At 37.3% G+C, this 24,715-nt stretch overlaps 1 protein-coding gene across 3 annotated transcripts in view; it reads left to right on the top strand.

The window, feature by feature from the left end:
* Positions 1–16,696, top strand: part of TET2 (tet methylcytosine dioxygenase 2) — a 133,724-nt gene extending 117,028 nt beyond the window's left edge. For all 3 annotated transcript variants that reach the window (XR_002346846.1, XM_013978993.2, XM_003129278.6), the window contains 3 exons: positions 6,669–6,806; positions 9,105–9,459; positions 11,655–16,696. Coding sequence is in view for 2 of the 3 variants with exons in the window: in XM_013978993.2 (XP_013834447.1) it covers positions 6,669–6,806; positions 9,105–9,459; positions 11,655–13,177 (2,016 nt within the window). In the remaining variant the exon portion in view is untranslated. The remainder of the gene's footprint in view (positions 1–6,668; positions 6,807–9,104; positions 9,460–11,654) is intronic.

The following is a 24,715-nucleotide window of genomic DNA, read 5'->3' as shown; positions in this document are numbered from 1 at the left end:
GATCTGCTGTACAATTGTACCTATAATCAACAATAATGTACATATAAAAAAATGTTTAAAAGAGTCGCTCTCTTGTTAAATGACCTTACCACAGTCAAGTAAAACTTAAATACATTCATACATTCATATGTGAGAAATAGATGTAATATCTATATAGACAAAGTCAACTAATGGCCAAGAATGGATAAGGTGTTTTTTATATTGCATGGTAGATACTATTGGAAATGTTTATCTGTGTGTCTTAACATAGTTTATAGATCCAAAAAAACAGCCGTATGATCTTTCTGCATAGTATATGTAAGACATCAAGATTTTGGATGATGCCAAAACCTACCATCTGGTCTTTGTCTCCTTCCCCCAACTATATGTAATACCTTTATTTCACACATATGAATATTCTTACTTGTTTTATTCCTTGATTTCATTAAGTTTTATTGCTTAAATGAAGTTTCATTGAGCTTTCACAGCATTTTTTTCTGTCAGCTCCGTGGTATTAGAACATAGGTTTTCTGATTTAAATACTCCTTCATATCTGTCCACTAGACTTATATTTCTTCATCTTTTCAATGCTTGTTTTACCATTAAATTTTAAGTCTGAATTAGCAGGCTTAAATCTCTAAATCATGTGCTTTCATCATGTGTGGAGATAACTTTTGTTTGTTTTTAGAACCACACCTGTGGCATATGGAAGTTCCCAGGCTAGGGGTTGAATTGGAACTATGGCTCTCAGCCTACATCACAGCCACAGCAACATGGGATCCAAGCCACATCTGCAACCTACATGCAGCTCATGCCAATGCCGGATCCTTAACCCACTGAGCAAGGTCAGGGATGCAACCCACATCCTCATGGATACTAGTCTGATTCATTTCTGCTGCACCACAGTAGGAACTCCCAGAAGATAACATTTTAGATCAAGAGAATTTTCTATGTCGATGGAATATGTTGTTTGTCTACACTGTTCAGAGAAATAGTTACTCACCACATATGGTAATTGAACACTTGATATGTGGATAGTGTGGCTGAGATAATGAACTTTTAATTAATTTAAATTGCTGCATGTGACTAGTAGCTACCATATTGAACAGCGCAGCTTTATACAATCAGAAAGCCATGCACTTGGAATTTTCTTCCAGATATAAAGGCGAATTTCTAGTAATCCATTCACAGACCCCCACATGGTGTTTCTTATGAGATGACATGATTCTGCATTCGTTTTTATTCAAGGAACAGAACAAAGCTAACTAGACCACAGCATGGACTTAACAATCACAAACCACAAACAGTAGTTTGTGAAATAGAGTGCTCATTTTCCTTTAGCCAGAGTCTGGTTTCAATATACAAAATGCAATGTGAACTGAATGGTAAATAATATTCAGGCCATCAAAAATCTTACCATGTTATGAGTTCAGCTGCTAACCATGATGGATTAATAGACATTGGATTTACTTTCACACATTAAAAGAAGAAAAACAAAATACATGAATTCATAGTTTTTGGACATAGGACATTAAGAAGCATAAGATAGTAATACCAGAGAGAAGGGAAATAAAAAAGGTAAACTTACAATTACCCATGCTTACTTCCTAAACAGCACATTAGGCTTGAGGGCAGGGAGAAGGAACCTAAACAGACTCCAGGGTTATCTCTGTGTTAAGGAAACAAAGTTCAGAATATGGGGAAGTCCAAGTGCTAGAATTCACAATTCAGAATATCAGAGAGGAGGGCACTTCATTGAGAAGAGCCCCAGAGATCTATAGAGGGTTCTGCTTGAGTCTTCAGCTGAGTAAAGAACAGTGTGTACATGTGAAGAGATTACCAGGGCTGTGGAAAGAACCATCAAAAGAAACACGCAGAAAAATCCCTTGATTTTATACACAACCTGGAATAGTTCTGTTAATACTAGGCAGAAGGAAAAGACCTCCTAACATAAAAGATATCAAGTATTTAGAATCTGCCAGCCTTAGTAGCAGAAGTAGATTAGGCTGTTCTCATTCCATCTAAAAATGTTTAAAATCAAGACTTGAGAAATCAAACTGAGTCCAACTAACTTAACAGCATCTCAGAACAAAAAAAAAAAAAAAAAAAAAAAATCAAATACCTTACAGGCAACACAGTAAAAGTTATAATGTCTAGCATTTCGTCAGCAATACCAGGCATACAAAGTAATTAGAAAATATGACCCATAATGGGAAGAGGGGGGCAATCAATGGAAATAGTTCCAGAAATGACATGTAATAAGAATATATAGACAAGGACATTAAAATAACCATCATACATATATTTCATTTGTTCAGGACAGAGGAAAGTATGAACATAGTTTAAAAAAAAAAAGCTAAGATATCAGACCAACATTGAACTTCAAGAAATGAAAAATATATAATATCTGATTAAAAAATACTGTAGATGAAATTAACAGCAGATTAGTGAACTTGAATATATAGCAATGGAAATCTCCCGATGTGAAATAAAGAGGAAAAACAAAACTGGAAAATAAAATGAATAGATCAAAGATCTCTGGCACACTATTGTTACACTAATGTATATTTAATTAGGGTCCCAGAAAGAAGACAGAAAAATATTTTAAAATATAACCTTCAGATTTTTTTTCAAATTTGCTCAAAAACAATAAACCCATTGATCCTAGAAGCTCAGCAAACCCCTAATAGAGGGGTAGAAGGTTGAGGAAAAGTACATATATAAAGTCACATTTAAATCAATTTGTTTACAGTAATAAAGAGAAAATATGAAAAGCAGATAGAGGAAGAAACACATAGAAAAAAATTATAATAAACCCAAGAGTCTTCATGTCTGAGAAAGAAGATAGAGAAGAAATATCTTTAAAGTACTGAAAGAGAAAAAAGTGAAGGCAACATATTTTTTTTCAGACACAGAAAAACTGAATAATTTACTGCCAGCAGACCAACATTTCAAAAATGTGAAAGGGAGCCCTCTGATAGAAAATGATACCAGATAGAAACCTGGATTGCAAAAAAGAATGAAAACATCATAAGTAGTAGATAAGCAAACTAAAAAGACTTTTCCTTTATTTTGAAAATTTCTTTAGAAGATAATTTGCTATTTAAAAAACATATTAACAGTGTAATTTAAGGTTTATAACATGCAGAAGTAGCACAGAGGCTGAGGGATTGGAAGTATACTGTTGTACGTTTCTTATATTATATATGGAGTGGTATAATATTACTTGAATGTAGACTGTACAGTATACTATAAGCCTTAAAGCAAGCATCCACTAAAAAAAAAAGTGTTTATCTCATCTCCCAGTAGAGATAAAAATAAAAATCTGAAGACATTAAAAAAAAAAATGAACCCAAAAGAAAGATAAAACAAATACAAAACAAGTAGCAAGATGGCAATATTTAATCCTAACCATATCAAAAAATACGCTAAATGTAAATGTTTTTTAACACTCTCGGTTAAAAGGCAGAGCTTGTGATATTAAATAATCACATTGAATCAAAACAATTGTTATTTATTTAAAAAGCAAGAACTGGAGTTCCCATCGTGGCGCAGTGGTTAATGACTCCGACTAGGAACCATGAGGTTGCAGGTTCAATCCCTGGCCTTGCTCAGTGGGTTAAGGATCTGGCGTTGCCATGAGCTGTGTGGTGTGGGTTGTAGACGAGGCTCGGATCCTGCGTTGCTGTGGCTCTGGTGTAGGCCGGTGGCTACGGCTCCGATTAGACACCTAGCCTGGGAATCTCCATATGCCATGGGAGCGGCCCAAGAAATGGCAAAAAGACAAAAAAAAAAAAAAAAAAAGCAAGAACCAGTAAGTATTATGCATAGTCAGTCAAAAGAAAGCTGGAATAATATTAATAGCAAAGTAGACTTCATAGCAAACAATATTATAAAGTACAAAGAGGGTCATATTATTATTTTAAAAAGGTCAGTTCAGCAGAAGAACATGATAGTCATAACTGTTCATATAATAACAGCCTCAAATTTTATTAAGCAAAAACTGATAGAACTAAAAACAAATCCACAATTAGTTTTTTAACACATCTCTCCCAATAAGTGTTAGAACAAGTAGGTAGACTATTAGTAAGGAGCTAGAAGACTTAACAAACTCGATCTTACTGACATGTATAGAACTTCACATGCAGTGACAGAATTAACATTATTTAAGTATATAAGGATGATTTACCAAGATAGTTTATGTTCTGGGTCATAAAATAAGTATCAGTAAATTTAAAGGCCTCGAAGTATGTTCTCTGACCACAGTGAAATTAAATTAAAAATCTGGTGGACCAGAAGGATACCTACAAAATCCCTAAATATCTGGACACTGAGCAACATATTTCTAAATGACCTATGGGTCAAAGGATAAATCACAAGGAAAATTACAAAGTATTTCAAACTGAATGAAAATGAAGATATGACATTGAAATTTGTGGGAGGCAGCTATGGAGCCTTCCTCTAAGGCTCTAAATCGCTAAGATTTATAACATTGAACATTTATTTCAGAAAATATAAAGTCTCAATCTATGCTTCTCTCCCGTGAAACTTGGGAAAAGAGAGCAATTTATGCCTAAAGGGCAGAAGGAAGAATAGAAATCAATGAACTAGAATATAGAAAACTAGAGTATATAACAGTGAGACCAAAGCTATACTTTGAGTCAATTCAATCAAGAAACAAAGAAAAGGTGTATACATTGGTGAAACCAAAGGTAGTACTTTGAATCAATTCAGTCAAGAAACAAAGAGACAGTGCAAATTGTCCATATTAAGAATTGGAGATGGCCCCTCTCTACAGATCCTACAGACAATAAAAGACTAAGAATAAAAATACATTATTAAAACTTTAGGCCCAGAAGTTCCTTTGTGGCTCAGCAGGTTTAGGACCTTTGTTGCAGCTGTGGCACAGTTTCAATCCTTGGTCCAGGAACTTCCACGTGTCACAGGTGGAATAAAAATAAAAACTTTATGCCAGTAATTCAATGACTTAGATGAAACAGGCAAAGTCCTTGAAAAGCACCAATTACCAAAGCTTACTAAACAAAAAAATAAAAACCATGAATAGTACTGTATCTATTGAAGAAACTGAATTTTTATTTTAAAATATCTCATATAGGTAGAGAGTAGAGAAAAAGTATTTGACAAAATTTAACATCCATAGAAGGAAACTTTCTCAGCCTGAAAAAGGGCGTAATGAAAAACCTTTATTAGCTTAACATCATCCTCAGTGGTGAAAGACTGAACACTTTACCCCTAAATTGCAGACAAGAAAAGATGTTAAGAAAAAGATGTCCATTCACACCACTTCTAGTTAACATCTTTTTTTTTGAACTTCTCAAGTGGGTTTTATTATGTGTTGAAGATGTTCTCAATGCCGTATTTATAAACATAATTTATTTTTTATTTATTTTTGTCTTTTCTAGGGTCGCACCTGTGGCATATGGCGGTTCCCAGGCTAGGGGTCTAATCGGAGCTGTAGCTGCTGGCCTACGCCAGAGCCACAGCAACACAGGATCCGAGCTACATCTGCGACCTACACTACAGCTCACGGCAACACCAGATCCTTAACCCACTGAGAAGGCCAGGGATCGAACCCGCAACCTCATGGTTCTTAGATTCGTTAATCACTGAGCCACAACGGGAACTCCTATAAACATAAATTTAATATACAATTGTCATACAATTTAAAAAAACCTTTTTATTCTTTATCAAATGGATGTTTGCTTAATAAAATTAATGTTTTCAAAAATAGTTTTCATCTTGGAACAGCAAGTTTTTTGTGGAATCTAATTTTTTAAAAATTAAGGTATAGTTGATTTACAACATTTTATAAGTTTCATGTGCACAACATAGTTATTCACAACTGTTAAAGATTATACTTCATTTATACTCAGTGTAAAATATTGGTTATATTCCCTTTGCTGTATTAAATACAGTTTATTCTGTTTAATATCTAACTGGAAATTTTAGTGCAAAAGGCAAGAAAAAGAAAAAGGATATAGATTGAATAGGAAGAAATAAAACTGACCTTATTTGTAGATAAGATGTATGTCTACATTAAATATCCCAAAGAACCTACATTAAAAACCTCCTAGAACTAAAAAAACTGGTTTAACAAAGTTGCCAAATACAAAAATCCATGGTATTTCTATATATTAGCAATAAACAATTAAAAATTGAAGTGAAAACCAATAGCAATTAAAATTGAATAAAAAATATGAAATTCTTAGATACTTGAATTAACTTGAAATGGATCCATTTATATAAAATTCTAGAAAATGAAAACTCATCTGTAGTGACAGCAGGTCAGTAGTTGCCTGGGAACAAAGAGGGAGGCATGAATTACAAAGTGACATGAAATTTTTGAGAATCATGGATAGGTATGTTATTTTGATTGTAGGATAGTTTCATGTATAAATATGTCATCAAATAGTACACTTCAAATATATATGCTGTTCAATTTTAGTAAATTGTATATCTTAATAGCACTGTAAAATAAAAACTTTACAATGCCGAGGTATTTGCTGTATTGTGTGTCATTCCACCGTGTTTTTGGATATAAAATATATAACACTAAGAAATATTTTTCACCTGCTCAGTACACAGGTCTTGTACTTTTTGGTCAAATATGTGCTTAAGAATTTCCAATGTCTAAGTACTTTTCCTCCACACACACTCCTATTTTTCAGATTGAATATGAACACAGAGCACCAGAGTGCCGTCTGGGTCTGAAGGAAGGCCGTCCATTCTCAGGGGTCACTGCATGTTTGGACTTCTGTGCTCATGCCCACAGAGACTTGCACAACATGCAGAATGGCAGCACACTGGTAAGTGGGGCTGAGGACAGGTTAGCTGTATGTCCCGCTGAAGAGTAGAGGACTAGAAGTGATAGAGTGGTGCATTAGTTAGAGTGACACGTTCTCTGCAACATTTTCGTGAATGAATTGCTGTTGCAAGGTGATCTTGTTTGGCATAACCGGTTATCTCATAACAGGTTGCCTTGGCATGTAAAAGTCATGGAAACTCTGGTGCTTATCTAAACTGGTGACAAAGCATTGCCAGCTACAGTTATATGCCCCCCAAAAAAGTCTTTCCGTATTCAGTGTCAGACAGCAGGTAGGTTTTAATCAGTTAAGCAAAAAGCCATAGACAAAAGCAAGGTACCAGTTCATCTTGCAGAGAGAAATATTCGTGAAAAATGTATCATCGTTGCCACAGTAACTACTATAGAAGATTCAAAGCGTAAAAGAACCCGTTGTAACTATGTTTTACAGTGGGTGAAATGTATTGAGCCTTATCGTTGGGGGGGAGAAAATGGATCCATCTTAGCAGGGGGAGCAGTGTCCCACACCACTAAAGCCCAGGGTGTGGACTTGCACATAGATGATGACACAGAGTGGAGATAAAGAATGAAAAAGCTAAAGTGCAGGAACTAAATTAATCCACCCAATGAGTCATCAACATGGATACAGATGTAATTGAGGAAGATGACCGATGAGAGAAGACAGGTGTTGTAGTCATATTCTAGGATGGAGAAGAATTCTGAGAAGGAGTAGGCAGTCATGAAGTAATTTTAGGAAGCGGATGTGAAATTTTTGCTGAGAGGAGAGAAGGTATTGGTTTAATGGTCTAGAGCAGGGGTCGGAAAACTTTTCTTTTAAAAGCTTTGCAGGCTACAGAGGATCTTTGTCATAGTCTTCGTTTGGAGTTTTTTCCAATAAAAATTTCTTTAAAAATGCAACAACCATTCTTAGTTCACTGGCCATATGGAAACAGGCTGCAAGGCAGATTGACCACAGGCCCCAGCTGACTGACTACTGATTCAGGAGAGCAGACGCAAGGCTTATCATCCACAGGATCCAACATAATCACTTACCATGTGTTGACACCTGCTCTTCCTTTGGAGGCTATGCTATATTTTGGGAAGTAAAAGAAATAAATGATAGCTGGAGCTATTATAGGTTCTCAAGATAACCAGGTTTCTTTCCAGCAAGGTTATGGAGAGTGGGCAGAGGGTGAGAAAGAGTTTTTGAATGAAGGGGAATTTTCCTCTGATAAGTCACAGTTCTGTGAGGTGAAACAGAAAGTAGCACTAGGTTAAGTAGAAGTGAGTAGGGATAAGTGTGTGAGAAAAAAGACACAAGTGCTCAGAGACGAGAATTTAGGAAAATGTACGAGTACGAAGTGGTAGTGAAACACTCATTTTAATACCATCTCATGTTAAACTTATTTATAAAGGTAAATCTAATATAATCATGATCACAATCCTTTTAAGAGTATCTTCCAATGATTTTATATTACCTTGGGTTTTAAATAACCATGGTCTTATTTTCTCTTTTAATTAAAAACACTAAATACTAAAAGCTAGTATTGAAACCCAACCAATAATTTTTCATCAAAGCCAATGTGATTGTGGCCAAAAAAAAAAGTACCACTAAATTATCAAAGAAGCAGAAGTAGCTTTTTTTTTTTTTTTTTTTCGGCTTTTCAGAAAAGATATGAGAGAGAAGAGAAACAGTAAGTTAAATTTCACAGAGTAGAGAGAAGAAAGGTGGAAAGAGTGTTAAGTTACATATTACCTTTATCAAGCAAATCTTCAGTTTTACACTATTTAGATTTCACTTTGGTATCCTGTGGAAATTTCTTAAATATGCTTAAAGAGAGTTAAGTGTGAGGAAAGATGTGAAGTTTCTTTGTGCACAGAAGTATGAAATGAGGCAAAATGTGATACTACTAAAAGCAGAGGAAGTCCTTTGGTAGAGGAAACTCTTAGCCTCTTTTTGAAGAGGCTTCACATCTATTACATCTTTTTTTTTAAGTGTGAAAAGTGGGAGATTGCTTCACTTTGGTAAGAGTATTGCTTCTTCCCTTAGTCAGAAATGTTTGTGAAGAACAGTCACTACAGATCACAGCTCCTGATAGACTGAAAAAATTTAAAAAGTCACCATGAACTTGTTTATCTTGATGTACCATCTTCATTAACAACAGACAGATGTGGTTTTATGGTCATAAACCAATCTGGTCCAGTAGGCCGCCACCATAAATCTACATCCTGAGGAAAAGACACGCACACCAGCTTTCATTTGGACTGCCACTGAGGCTGTGCTGTCTCATTTCCCTGCCAGGTATGCACCCTCACTAGAGAAGACAATCGAGAAATTGGAGGAAAACCTGAGGATGAGCAGCTTCACGTGCTACCTCTCTACAAAGTCTCCGATGTGGATGAGTTTGGGAGTGTGGATGCTCAGGAGGAGAAAAAACGAAACGGTGCCATTCAGGTACTGAGTTCTTTTCGGCGGAAAGTCAGGATGTTAGCAGAGCCCGTCAAGACATGCCGACAAAGGAAACTAGAAGCCAAGAAAGCTGCAGCTGAAAAGCTTTCCTCTTTGGAAAACAGCACAAATAAGAACGAAAAGGAAAAGTCAGCCTCAGCACGTACAAAACAGATTGAAAATGCAAGCCAGTCTAAACAGTTGGCAGGTAAATTTAATGTGAAGCATTGCAGATATATGTGTTATGTGACACTTGCGTTAAAAATGAACATTGTTGGAGTTCCTGTCGGGGCACAGCGGAAAGGAATCCCGCTAGGAACCATGAGGTTGCAGGTTTGATCCCTGGCTTTGCTCAGTAGGTTAAGGATCCGGCGTTGCTGTGAGCTGTGGCCTAGGTCACAGACGCAGCTCAGATCTGGCGTTGCTATAGTTGTGGGAACCCATATGCCGCAGGTGTGACCCTAAAAGGACAAAAGACATTAAAAAAAAAAAATGAACATTGTTAGTTTTGGATGGTTATGCTCAGTCATGGTCTTAGTTCTGTATCAGGATTTTCTCTAGAGCAAGGGCCAAGCTTTGTTCTTGGAGATGGTAATGAGATGCTGTACCATCAGCCCCAGCTTGAGGGAGAAGTTTGGATTTTCCTGTATAATAAATGACAGAGTTTGATGGTAAGTGATGTGGTGAAATTAGTGTTAATCTAGCAGTGACAGGCAGGCCAAATCGGAAGTAGAGAAGTTAAGAGTTTGGAGCACAGTAAACCAAGAGTGAGATAAGAGCTTGGGTTTTGGTGGTAGCCATGAAGACACAGCAAAGGTGACAGAAGCATAGTCTTCCAAAATGAGTATCACCACATTGGTGACAAAACATTAGAATGAAGGAGAAAAAAGTATTTAAAGATGACCCCAAACTTTTAAGCCTGGATAATGAAAACAGTGCTATTTATTGAGATAAGTTTGAAAATAGGATTTATGGTGGCAGGGGCAGGAGAATAAGATACTTTCCTTAGCCATATTGCATCTGAGGTTTATGAAGGGAATCCATGTGTAGTTCTTCTCAAGTTTTTACCCATCAAAATAGATAACATCTGTAATAGTAGCCATCGAGCATTATTTATCAATATGAGTTGACATTCTCTTTCCAAAGCCCCTTGCTTTAAGTCTAGTTAATACTATATATAAAAAAAAATTCAGTATACTGTCCCTATCCACACTTTAGAGATGGCATTGGCCTGGCCATTAACAAAAGAAAAATGCATATCTTTACATTTAGTGTACTGGTTTGTTTAGAACCAGCCACCTTTGCTTCACAAAGTCAAATTTCCCTATTGATTTTGAAGCTCAGAGATAAAGTAAGTTAGAATAGTATGTCAAAGATGTTTAAATTGGATGACTTATACCAAAAGAAGTAGATCCTGTCTACTCCCTGATATTCCTTTTAAGTTAGCTGTGGAGTATCATCAGATAGAACTTTGCCTGTAGTTCCTTCTAACTGGTCTCTGCAGTAATAGGTTTCCATTCTCAGGACTGCCATTGTGGCTCCACTTATCTGTTCTCAGCTCTAATTATTCCCTTTTTTTATATATAAGTGAGGTTATTAAACAGAAATATGACCTCCCAAACTTTCATTTGCAAAGCTGAAAGTTTCTTTACAGTTTTATGTACAACTGTGTAAATTTCCTTTCTGGAAAGCATGCTAATGAAATACAGTTTACCAGTTACATAAAGTGCTTTGGGTTATTTAAATGAATGTCATTCTTTTTCTCATAGCACTGCTGAATCTTCCAGAACAAATGTTTTGCTACCTTAACTATTTAACATATTCGATTGCATGTGAGGCAATGGAGAAATAAGACGTTGTCCCTTCCCTGAGGAAGTACTTTGCAGTGGGGTAAAGAGGGAACTAAAAATGGATTAATTCCAATACATTATGACTGTTGCTTTATCTGACTTATGTTTGCAGTGGATATTACAAAGTATTACAAAAGCACTAGAAGTTGAGTTCATAGAAGGCTTCCTTGGGGAAGGGATGACTGTGTCAAGGAAGGAGAGTGAAATGGGAAGGAGGGAAGAGGGCCCTTCAGGTAGAGAGTGTGGGAGGGTTGAAAAGTCAAAAGCACAGAAGCGCCCGAGAACATGATGCTCTCGATGGAATGGCTTTTGGATGTTTTATGACATTTCTCACCACTTACCAGATTGTACTGTTATAGGGTCTGCCATTTTATTTCTAATGTTTTAGACACAAAAAAATTATGCCAGACAGTGATCAGAGCTCTGACTTTGCTCTTGTCCTTGTTTGATGGGCATTGCATAGTCCTGGTGGTGGATCTCACAGACATGTAAGCATCTTCACTAGCCTTTATAAAGTAATATTTGTCCCTGTTCTCACTTATCCTGTCCACAGAACTTTTGCGACTTTCAGGACCAGTCATGCAGCAGCCCCAGCAGCCCCAGCCGCCCCAGCCACCCCAGCCGCCCCAGCTGCCCCAGCCACCCCAGCCCCAAATACAGAAGCAACTTCAACAGCCACAGAAGCAGCCTCCACAGTTGCAGCAACCCCAGCAGCAGCAGCCGCATCACCACGTAACTAGTAACCCTCAGTCAGAGTCTGTCAGCTCTTACTCTTCTTCTGGATCTACCAACCTATACATGAAACGGCCCAATCCAGTTAGCCCTTATCCAAGCTCTTCACACACTTCAGATATTTATGGAGGTGCCAACCCTGTGAACCTCTATGCCACCTCATCCCAAGCTGCAGGTTCATATTTGAATTCTTCAAATCCCATGAGCCCCTACTCTGGGCTTCTGAATCAGAATAACCAATATCCATCATATCAATGCAATGGAAACATATCAATGGACAACTGCTCCCAGTATCTAGGCTCCTATTCTCCCCAGTCTCAGCCTATGGATCTGTATAGGTATCCAAACCAAGGCCCTCTCTCTAAGCTAAATCTACCACCCATCCATACACTTTACCAGCCCAGGTTCAGAAATAGCCAGAGTTTTACTTCTAAATACTTAGGTTATGGAAACCAAAATGTGCAAGGAGATGCCTTTAGCAGTTGTACTGTTAGACCAAACGTACACCATGTAGGAGCATTTCCTCCTTATTCCGCTCATGAGATGGATGGCCATTTTATGGGAGCCGCCTCCAGATTACCGCCCAATTTGAGCAACCCAAACATAGACTATAAAAATGGTGACCATCACCCGTCTTCTCATTTAATCCATAACTACAGTGCAGCTCCAAGCATGTTCAACAGCTCTCTTCATGCGCTTCACCTCCAGAACAAGGAGAATGACATGCTTTCCCATACAACGAATGGGTTTTCCAAGATGCTTCCAGGTCTTAACCATGACAGAACTGCTTCTGTCCAAGAAGGCTTACACAAATTACACGATGCTGGCAGTCAGGAAAAGCAGCTGTCTGCTGCCGAAGACAACGACGAGGTCTGGTCTGACAGTGAGCAGAGCTTTCTGGATCCTGACATCGGGGGAGTGGCTGTGGCTCCAACTCATGGGTCAATTCTCATCGAGTGTGCAAAGCGCGAGCTTCATGCCACAACCCCTTTGAAGAATCCCAACAGGAACCACCCCACCAGGATCTCCCTTGTCTTTTACCAGCACAAGAGCATGAATGAGCCAAAACACGGCTTGGCACTCTGGGAAGCCAAAATGGCCGAAAAAGCCCGTGAGAAAGAGGAAGAGTGTGAAAAATATGGCCCAGACTATGTGCCTCAGAAGACCCACGGCAAAAAAGTGAAACGGGAGCCCACTGAGCCGCATGAACCTTCAGAGCCCACTTACCTGCGCTTCATCAGGTCCCTTGCTGAAAGGACCATGTCCGTGACCACAGACTCCACAGTAACTACATCTCCATATGCCTTCACTCGGGTCACCGGGCCTTACAACAGATACGTATGATGTTGCCCCTGGCGTTGGTTACCTCATTTGAAAAGACCACAACCAACCTGCCCATGGTCGTGTCTTTCTCATGACGTGGGCAGTGGGGAAAGGACACAGTATTCTTGACAGATGTGGTGAGATGAACCTCAGCTCACCAGCAAAAAAAGAGGTCATCTTACCATAGCACTTAATTTCCACTGACTCCTAGGTGGTCACAGATGAGATCTGGGCAAAAGACCAAAGCATTCTATGCAAAGGGAAGGTGGAGAAGAAAGTGTTCCACAATTTACATTTTTTAAACACTGGTTCTATTATTGGATGAAATGATGTGTAAATGTGATTTTTCCCCCCTTACAACTCTACACATCTGTGACCACTCTTAATAATACCAAGTTTGCATAGTCATGGAACACAAATCAGACAAGTACTGTAGTATTACAGGGGCAGGAATCTTAAAATACCATCTGGTGCTGAATACACAATGTACTGAAATACTGGAATTATGGCTTTTTAAAGTGCAGTTTTTAATCTTAATATTAACTTTTATTTATCAAAATAGCTACAGAAAACATAAATGAATAGACAGCAAAACACTGAATTTGTTTGGATGTTCTAAGAAATGGTGCTAAGAAAATGGTGTCTTTAACAGTCAAAAATTTAATGCCTTTATATCATCAAGATCCTATCAGTGTCCTCCAATGCCCTTGAATAATGGGGGTACATTTTCATTCAAGTTTTTAATCACAAGTACCTATTCTTACACAAGCTTAGTTTTCAAAACGTGGACATTTTAAAGGCCTCTGGATTTTGCTCATCCAGTGAAGTCCTCGTAGGACAATAAAAGTATATATGTACATATATACACACACATATGTATATGTGCACAAACATGTATATCTATAAATATTTTAAATGGTGTTTTAGAAGCACTTTGTCTACCTAAGCTTTGACAACTTGAACAATGCTAAGGTACTGAGACATTTAAAAAAAGTTTACTTTCATTTTAGAATGCAAAGTTGATTTTTTTAAGAAAACAAGGAAAGCTTTTAAAATATTTTTGCTTTTAGCCATGCATCTGCTGATGAGCAATGTGTCCATTTTTAATACAGCCAGTTAAATCCAAAATGGGGCTTACTGGAGTCAAGGGAATACATTAGTCCACAAAATACATGTTTTCTGGTGCTCATCTCACATGCTATCCTGTAAGACAGTTTTATACAAAATGGTATGACAAGTTCATTGCTCAAATATATAGAAGTTCAAGAATTTTCGATTAACTGCAGGTAATAATTAACCGCATGCTATGGACTCAACGAAGCTAGTTCACTTAAGCCAATGCTATTTTATGGATCTGTAGCTCTTCAGTGAACTGAATGGCAGTCTGCCTTTGTGTTGATAATTGTACATTGTGATGTTGTCATTTCTTAGCTTAAGTGTCCTCTTTACCAGAGAGATTGAGCAGACTGATGCCTGCATAAGATGAATAAACAGGGTTAGTTCCATGTGAATCTGTTAATTAAAAAGGAAAAAAAAAAAAACAGGCAGCTGGTTTGCTGTGGTGGTTTTAAATCATTAATTTGTATAAAGAAGTGAAAGAGATGTATAGTAAGTAAATTAAATTGTAAACAAAACTTTTATAACGCAATGCTTTAGTATTTTAGTACTGTAAAAAGAAATTAAATATATACATATATATATATATATATGGATTTGAAGCAGAATTCACATCATGATGGTGCTACTCAGCCTGCTACAGATATATCATAATGTGAGCTAAGAATTCATTAAAGGTTTGAGTGATGTTCCTACTTGTCATATACCTCAACACTAGTTTGGCAATAGGATATTGAACTGAGAGTGAAAACTTATAGCATTGTGTACCATCATTTTTTTCCAAGTCTTTTTTTTATTAAAAAAGAAAAAAGCGTACCTTTTTTCAATACTTGATTTCTTAGCAAGTATAACTTGAACTTCAACCTTTTTGTTCTAAAAATTCAGGGATATTTCAGCTCATGTTCTCCATATGCCAACATGTCACCTGTGTTTATGTAAAATTGTTGTAGATTAATAAATATATTCTTTTTCAGGGATTTAACCCTTTTATTTTGAATCCCTCCTATTTTACTTGTATATGTCCTGATGTAACTAAAACTAATTTTGTAAATGTGTTGGCTCTTTTTATTGTAAAGAAAAGCATTTTAAAAGTTTAGAGAATCTTTTGACTGTTTCAAGCAGAAAAAAAATACATGAAAATAGAATGCACTGAGTTGATAAAGGGAAAATTGTAAGGCAGGAGTTTGGCAAGTGGCTGTTGGCTAGAGTCTTTAACTCTCTAAAATGAAGATGTTTTGATCCAGTAATCCATTCAGGTAGCAATCCATGAGGTCATCCCTACACAGGCAGAACACTTAGGGGTAAATGTGCAGTGGACTATACAATTACATCTTGGTCTAAGTATATTTTTTATTGCATTTCAAATACTTTTTTTTTTTTTTTTTTTTTTTTTCCTTTTTTGGCCGCCCTGCAGCATATGGAGTTGCCAGGCCAGGGATCAGATCTAAGCCACGGTTGCAACCTAAGCCGCAGGTTCAGCAAAGCCTCATCCTTAACCCACTGTGCTGGGCTGGGGACCAAACCTGTGTCCCAGCACTCCCAAGATGCCGCCAATCCCATTGCGCCACAGTGGGAACTCTTCAAATAAATTCTTAATCAAAGGAGACCTTTGAGTTTTATTGGTCAAATCTTTGTAACACGGCTTTTGTCTTAAAGAAAAAAATTTCTCTAGTTTTTGGCTGTGACCAATTTACGAACATTTCAAAAAACATTTGTATATGTCAAACCACATGATTTTCATGTTTTGCATCTACCATATATCTAACCCCAGATAATCGGTAACTATATGCACATTTGTTGGTTTTGAGTCAGCCATTCCTATGTGAATGCATGTTTGGTTTCGGTATCATCCACTGCCATTTGTCAAACTGCTGGCCAACAAGAGCAGGAAGTATAGTTTGGGGGTTTGAGGCGAGGTTGGGTGGGGAGGAGGAGAGGAAATTGAGTGGCATATTGTAAATATCAGATCTATAATTGTAAATATCAAACCTGCCTCAGTTAGGATGGATGGAAAGCAGATCTCCAGTTTGCTTATATAGGAATATCAGGTTGACTATATAGCCATACTTGAAAATGCTTCTGAGTGGTGTCAACTTTACTTGAATGAATTTTTCATCTTGATTGACGCACAGTGGTGTACAGTTCACTTCTAAAGCTAGTGGTTAACTTGTGTAGGAACCTTTTGCAGTTTGACACTAAGATAATGAACTCTGTGCATTTTTCTACGCTTTTTTTAAAAACTTAGTTTCATTTCCTTTTCATGAGGTGTTTGGTTTGTCTATAAAAATCTGAGGATGGTTATAAATACTGTAAGTATTGTAATGTTATGAATGCAGGTTATTGAAAGCGTTTATTATTATATCATTCCTGATAATGCTATGTGAGTGTTTTTAATAAAATTTATATTTATTTAATGCACTCTAAGTATTGTCTGGCTGAAATTTCTGTTGACTGACTGACTGACTTACTGCCACCTCTGTGAGGTGAAAAGAAATTGCTTTTTAAAGATACAGTCTACTATTAAGAATTACCATCTAAAAAGTATCTAAGGTAACCACCAAATAATTAAGGCCAAAATATTTCTCTGGTTGAATAGTTAATTCAGCTTTTTCTCCCGCTTACTTTTTAGCCTCTTCACTTTGCACACGTAGCCAGTGTAAGTCAGCAAGGGAGTAACAGCCCTTCTGCCCCCCTCAGGCTGACCGTTCCTCCTGGCGTGTAGTTTGAGGGCTGTCAGTGACACGGGGTCACCAGGGTGGGGTTCATATTGCTTAGGTCTGAGGCCAGCCCTGTTCTAAGATTCTCATCTTCCTCTTCGTGTCTGCTCTTCTTCAGGAATGTTCCTCTTCCTGCCTATCAGAAAGGCTGGCAGTGTTAGGCAAAAGGAGTCGGGAGAGGTGGCTGGGGAGGCGCTACACAGATGTGCATGTCCTCGTCCATCCCACATGGCTTCAGGGAGCTAGATGCTAGACCGGCCTCATCTCGACCCTCCCCTGTCATGCGACTCACCGCTCACACAGCCCCAGTGCTCTCCTGCTGAGACACCTCCGAGAAACACAGGTATTCAATGCAGTCTCTAGTTCTAGCTCTGTCGAATCTTCCTACCTTCACCCCCACCCCTTCCCACCTTGGTAGAGAAGTCATTTACATTAGGCGTGAAGTAAGGGAATTCCCTTTCCCATAGTCTTCTCTCTCTTCAGCCTGGGCCCCAAGAGTCACTCCTGAGCCCAGGAAATGACTGCCATGTCATGACCTTTGAACTCAATGCCTGGGTGATTCCTCTCCCACTGTCCTCAAAGCCAGGATGGTAAGAGGAGAAACAACATCACTGTTAAAAAGCAGAGCCCACAATGCGGCTTTTTTTTTTAATTTATTGCAACCCTCTGGGGATGTTGTGAACCCTCATTTCACAATCCACCCTCCGGCTGAAACTTAGAAACCTCCCACTTTTCACAGTTGCTATTCTCCACTCCTCAGAGCAAGGGAATTTATGATTCTGTGAGCTTATCCTGCCAGGGCCCATCCTGACCCCACTGGCAGAGGCTAGTGATGCAGACAGCCCTGCTGCTCCTGAACCCACAGGTAGACGCCAACGAATCGGGGATACAGTTGGCAGTGACAGATGAGGTAGCATCACTGGCCCCTTGCCACCTCTGGAAAGACTTGCCAAGAAGGAACCTTTTCATGCAGACACCATGCTCACAACTGCCCTGTCACCCCGTGCCGCTTGCTCCTTTCCTTGGTCTCGTCACTCGGTCTATCACAAAAACCCTCCTGCTTTGGGTAATTCTCACTTCACGTTGCTGCCTGATTCTCCCACTCTGTCCTCCAGCATCTGTGTGAGAACAAGACTCAGTAGCAAAGACCTTATTCATTCAGGCACCTACTCCTCAGGCGCATTTTTAATGGGTTTTGTTGGCTTAAAGGCCATCTGGAGGTGAGTGTCCAGCAAAAAAAGGAAGGCTGGGGGAGCATCTTTTCTTTTCCAAATCAATACAGGGGGAGATTCTGGCCATGTAAAAATACTTGCTAACTTCAGCCCCTCGGCTTTTCAGTAAGGGCTGGGGGCCCTTTTTCTCCGCCTCCCTCTCCCTCCCCTGAGAAACACACTCTCTAGTTGTTAAGAGTGGTGAGAAAACGTTCACAAAAGATGCCTAGACGAGAATTAACTGCAATTATAGATTATTTCAGTTTTACCAGCACCCTTCAGTTTCGAAGGACAAAGATACTTTTGTTCCCATATTTTTGAGGCCACCTGCCTGCATTTCTCTCTCTTACCAGGCAATTTCTCACAACATCTTTGTTCATCTGGTCCAACATTCCCTCTTGAAAGGAGCCCCTCTTTTCTTGCATACACACTGGACGAATATGCTTTCTTTGGGGGGCTTCCTTTTATGCCGTTTCAAAGGGAATTTCCCGACTCAAATTGACATTTTACTCTCTAATCAATTCTTAATTCAAACTGAAATGAGATTTTTTTTCCTTAGGTGTTGAGTAAAAGAGTAGTTACATAAAAACACTCTACTTCCCCACCCCCCACAAGAATGAATTCAGATCATTTAAATTCACTGAATTAGGGATTTCTCAGCATATTCACTGAGCAGTTGCTTTGATTCCTTGCACAGAAGACTCTCAGAAACCTGGGTAGCGTTCCTTGAAACTTGAGATGCCCTGTGATGCCCCAACCCCTCTCTCTCGGGTAGCCTTTGATTGGGCTTTAAGGAACATGAGCATCAAGTGTAACAGAAAGCACCTGACCTTGGATGCAGCTTTGCACTTTTATTAAGCTTCGTCTGCAAAATTCGGTAAAACAGTGCATTCCTCACAGGAATGTGGTGAGGATTAAAAAGGAATGAAAACCTTTCAGCACAAACTAGAATCAAGAGTTGTTCTCACAGAGGTTTTCCTCTCTCCCTCCACTTTCTTCCATGCTAGGAGGTTCGTTCTGCCCACCACACCTCATTGCTCACCCAGCCGACTCTCAGCCTCCTCAGTTCTCCCCGCAGCAGGACACCTCACCTGACTGAACAGGTTTACCTAACAGCATCAGAGGTCTTGCTCATGAAGCAGTACTAGGACCTCAAAGCTAGAGAAGACAGTGACAAAACAAGGAAATGACCCTCTGGCCTGTCATCTCATTAGGCCTTGAACTGATTTTCAGATGAGTTAAGAATCCCCCCAGGGATTGTGTGCACACTCCAATAGTTGGAGTGATGTCACAGTTTCTAACATATCAAATACACATCAAAAACCAATAAAAAGCTTCAACAATTTGAGTTACAATCAGAGGAAAAAAAATTAACCGAAGGAAGAAAATCAGTGATTGAGGAAATTTTATTTCCTTTACTTACTTACAATATCACCCACTAACAGGTATACTTATTATTGTTTTTGTCTATGTTAATGTTTATGATATCCATATTTCTAATTTGTGTATATGAATAAAATATTTTTAAAGCAGTATACTAAAATGGAAGAGAGTTATGTTTTAAATATTAAGTATTATTGATTTTTAAAATTTTCATTTTTATATACTCTAGGAGATGACTTACGATAAAGAATTATGGCTCTGCCTTGCTCAGTGGGTTAACGATCCGGCGTTGCCGTGAGCTGTGGTGTAGGTTGCAGACGCGGCTCGGATCCCACGTTGCTGTGGCTCTGGCGTAGGCCGGGTGGCTACAGCTCCGATTCAACCCCTAGCCTGGGAACCTCCATATGCCGCAGGAGCGGCCCAAGAAATAGCAACAACAACAACAACAACAAAAAGACAAAAAAAAAAAAAAAAAAGAATTATGGCTCTGGGTTCAAGTCCTAGCTCTGCATTATTAGCTATGCAACCTTGGACTCTGCTAATTTGTTTTCTCATTTCCTCAATTTCTGTATCTGAGGAATGAAAATAATAATGCCTATGTCACAAGGTTGTTGTGAGGAATAAATGAGTTAATTTAAAGCACACCAAAAGAACTAAAAAACATTAAAAAGCCAGCTATTCTGATTCTATTAACTAGTTGAGCTGAGGCTGTAATCTCCTATCAAGTGGTTTAATTTTATGCATTTTCAAGTCATTAGTGAGAAAAAGGAAGTACTTCCTAACTGTGCAAAATTTTGGATAAGCAGATTTGAATAAGACCTTGAGCTCACCTTTCCCAAAACCTCGTTTTATATAATCATTTCTTCATTCATCCATCATTAAGAAATAGTTCTAAACACCCACTCTTTAAAATGATGTCAAGTGCATTTCTAGGTGTTAGGTATAGAGTAATGAGCAAAACCAATAAGCCCCTATCCTTCTAGAGTGTATATTCTAGTTGAGAAAGACAGACAACTATCTACCTAGTACAAGGGACAAAAGTTAAGGAAGGATAAGGGAAAGGGAGCACTGGCTCCTGGGAGGGATGGAAAATTTTTTAAAAATCAGTTGGTCAAGGAAGTTCTACTGATAAGGTAATATTTGAAGGCAGTGAAGATACAAACCATGTCAATATTTGAGAAAGAGTATATCAAGCCAAGAGAACAGCAAGAGAAGGGCCCTAAAGTGTGCTAGCAAACACAGGAAGGCTATGGCTGGAGCACAATAAGCTGTGAAAAGAGTTGTGGGGATAAGGTCATATTGTAGAGTGCCACATCATAGGGCCAATATCCTTTGGCCTTTACCCTCAGAGGATGATATTAGAGGGCTCTCAGCAGAGGAAGAACATGACCTGATCCATGTTTTAAAGGATAACTCCATGTTAAGAATAGATTTTAAAAGGCAAAGACAGATCCAAGCTCATGATGTTAATGTCATCTCAAAATTTTAATCCAAACATTTTTCTCCAAGACACATAGTAATTAAACTGGCTAAAACTAAAGACAAAAGAAATTTTAAAGAGCAAGAGAAAAAAAATTCTCTCATACACAGAAACTTCCATAAGGTTATCAGCTGATATCTCAGAAGAGACCTTACAGGCTAGGAGAGCATGGGATGATATAGGCAAAGTGCTAAAAGGAAAAAACTGCCAACCAATATTCATTTAACAACCAAAGTTGTTTTTCAGAATTAGGTGAAATAAAGAGTTTCCCTAATAAGCAAGAGCTGAAGGAATTGATTACCATTAAAGCAGCCTTACAAGAAATGCTGAAATGCGTTGAGTTGAAACAAAAGAATGCTAACTTGTAAAATGAAAACATAAAAATATACCACACACTGGTAAAAGGTTAGCATACAGTCAAATTCAGAACCCTTTAATACTATACTATGGTGATGTGTTAACTACTTAACTCCAGAATAAAGGATAAAGCACAAAAGCATTAAAGTAGCTCTAGCTTCAACAATTTGCTAATGGATACACAATGAAGAAAAAAAAAAAAAAGATGGTAAATGATGACATCAGAAACATAAAAGTGGGAAGTAAAAATACAGGTTTTGTATGCAATCAAAGTTATATTGTTATCAGTATAGTTTAGACTGCTGGATATACAGGCTGTTTTATGTAAACTCCATGGGAAATATAAAATCTGCAATAAGATACACAAGATAAAAGAGAAGGGAATTAAAGCATTCCACTACAGAAAATCATCAACTTAAAAATAAAGGCAGCAAAAAAAATAAATAAATAAAAGTGGAACTTCAAACTTTACCTATCAATAATTACTCTAAATATTAATGGATTAAATTCTTCAGTGAAAAAGCATAGAGTGGCTATATGGATAAAAAAAAAAAAAAAAAAAGACCCAACTATATGCTATGTACAAAAGACTCACCACACAAGTGGAAACCAAAAGAGAGTAAGGGTAGCTATATTTTTATCAGGAAAAAGTAGAGTTAAGCCAATAACAATAACAAGAGAAAAAAATGGACATTATGATGATAAGAGTTTCAGTTTATTAAGATAAAACAATCATGACTATGCATGCATTCAACATCGGAGCACCTTAAATATATTAAGCAAAATCTAACACATCTGAAGGGAGAAAGAGACATTAACTAATAGTAGGGGACTTCAATGCTCAATTTTCAACAGTGAGGACATTATCAAGATAGGAAAAAAAGGAAATGTTAGACTTGAACCAAACTTTAGACAAAATACAGAATATTGATCTAACAATAAAAGAACACAGATTCTTCTCAAGCTCAAATGGAACTTTCTTAAGAATAGATCACATGATAGGTGACAAAACAAGTCAGCAAATATAAGACGACTGAGGTCATAACAAGTATCTTTTCCAAACACAATCACATGAAATTAGAAATCAGCAACAAGAGAAAAGCTGGAAAATTCCCCAAAATCTAAAGATTAAGCAGGAAAACTCGATAGATAAAAAAAGTAAGGGAAATTAAATATTTTAAAAAGAAAAAAAATGGGGAAGTAAAATGTCAAAAACTATGGGATGCTGCAAGAGCAGTTCTAAGAAGAAAATTTATATATGTATATAGTAATGTGTATATTAAGAAAAAGGAAAGATCAACTTAATTTTATACCTCAAGGGACTAGAAAAAAGAACAAATTAAAGTCAAAGCAGAACTAAGGCAGTAACAAAGATCAGATCAGAAATAAATTAGAGACCAAAAAAAAAAGAAAAGACATTGAAATAAAGAGTTGTTTTTTTAAAGATGAACAAAATTCATGTTTTTCTAACTTCTAGTTAGACAAACTTAGAAAAACTGAAAGAGGATGAGGACCCAAAATCAGAAATTAAAGATGACATATTACAAGTGATACCCCAGAAATGCAAAGTATCATGAGAGACAACAAACAAGTATATGCCAAAAACTGAATAACCTAGAAGAAATGGATAAATTCATAGAAATGGAAAAAATCCTAGAAAGACTGAATCATAAAAAAAAAACCAGAAAATATGAACAGACCAATAATGAGTAAGGAGACTGAATCAGTAATCCAACCACCCAATAAACAAAACTTGAGAACCAGACTGCTTCACTGGCAAATTCTACCAAATAAACTGTGCCTATTTACAGATGATGCGATATGACATATAGAAAACACTGAAGAGTCCACCAAAAAAACCATTAGAACCAATAAGTGAATTCAGTTAAGTTGGAAGATACAAGTTAATTTAAAGAAATCTGTTGCATTATACACACTAATAATGAACTATTATAAAGAGAAATCAAGAACACAATCCCATTTATAATAAAAGCAAAAAGAATAAAATATCTAGGAATAAATTTAACCAAGGAGGTGAAAGAGCTATACTCTGAAAACTTTAAGACAGATGAATTTGAAGACCTCACAAATAAGTGGAAATATAACCTATGTTTGTGGTCTGGAAGAATTAATGTTGTTAAAATGTTCATACTACCCAAGATAATCTACAAATTTAATCCAATTCCCATCAAATATCCATGATATTTTTCATAGAACTATATATAAAAAATAATCCTAAGATTTGTATGGAAACACAAAAGATTCCAAATAGCCAAAGCAATCTTGAGAAAAAAGAACAAACCTGGGTAAATCATACTTCCTGACTTTAGGATTCACTACAAAGCTATAGTAATCGAAACAATATGATACTGGCACAAAAATAAACATATATATCAATGGAACTTAAAAGATAGCCCAGAAATGAACCCACACTTTTTTGGTTGGTGAATCTATGACAAAGGAGGCAAAAATATACAGTGTGGAAAAGACAGTGTCTTCAGTAAGCAGTTCTGGGAAGAAAAGACAACCACATGTAAAAGAATGAAACTAAAACTTTTTCTCACATCATATACAAAAATAAACTCAAAATGGATTAAAGACCTAAACGTAGGACTTGAAATCATAAAATTCCTTCAAGAAAACAAGCTGTAAGCTCTTTGACATTGGTCTTAGCAATATTCTTTGGATCTATTTCCTCAGGTGAGAGAAATGAAAGCAAAAATAAGCAATTGGAACCTAATCAAACTTGAAAACTTTTGCAAAGCAAAGGAAATCATCAACAAAATGAAAAGTCAACCTACTCTCCCCCATATCTTGGGAGAATATAGCTGCAAAACACATGTTTGTTAGTGGTTAGTATCCAAAATATATAAAGAACCCATAAAAAATAATATAAAAAATAAAAACAACCCAATTGAAAAATGGGCAGAGGACTTAAATAGGCATTTATCCCAAAGAAGACATACAGATAGCCAATGGGCACATGAAAAGATGTTCGCTATCATTAATCATCAAGGAAATGCGAATTAAAACCAATGAGATATTGCCTCAACCTGTCATAATGTCTATCAAAAAGACAAATAACAAGTGTTGGCATGGATGTGGAGAAAAAGGAACCCTTGTTCACTGTTGGTAGGAATGTGACATGGTGCAGCCATTATGAAAAATAGTATGGATGTTCCTCAAAAAATTAAAAATAAAACTCCCATAGATCTAGCAATTCCACTCCTGGATATTTATCTGAAGAAAACAAAAACAGCAATTCAAAAAGATACAAACACTCCTAAGTTCATTG

The sequence above is a fragment of the Sus scrofa genome, chromosome 8 (assembly GCF_000003025.6).
Source record: "Sus scrofa isolate TJ Tabasco breed Duroc chromosome 8, Sscrofa11.1, whole genome shotgun sequence".
Classification (NCBI taxonomy): Eukaryota; Metazoa; Chordata; class Mammalia; order Artiodactyla; family Suidae; genus Sus; species Sus scrofa.
Note: the sequence above shows the minus strand (reverse complement) of the source record. Positions and strands in the feature narration are given on the sequence as shown.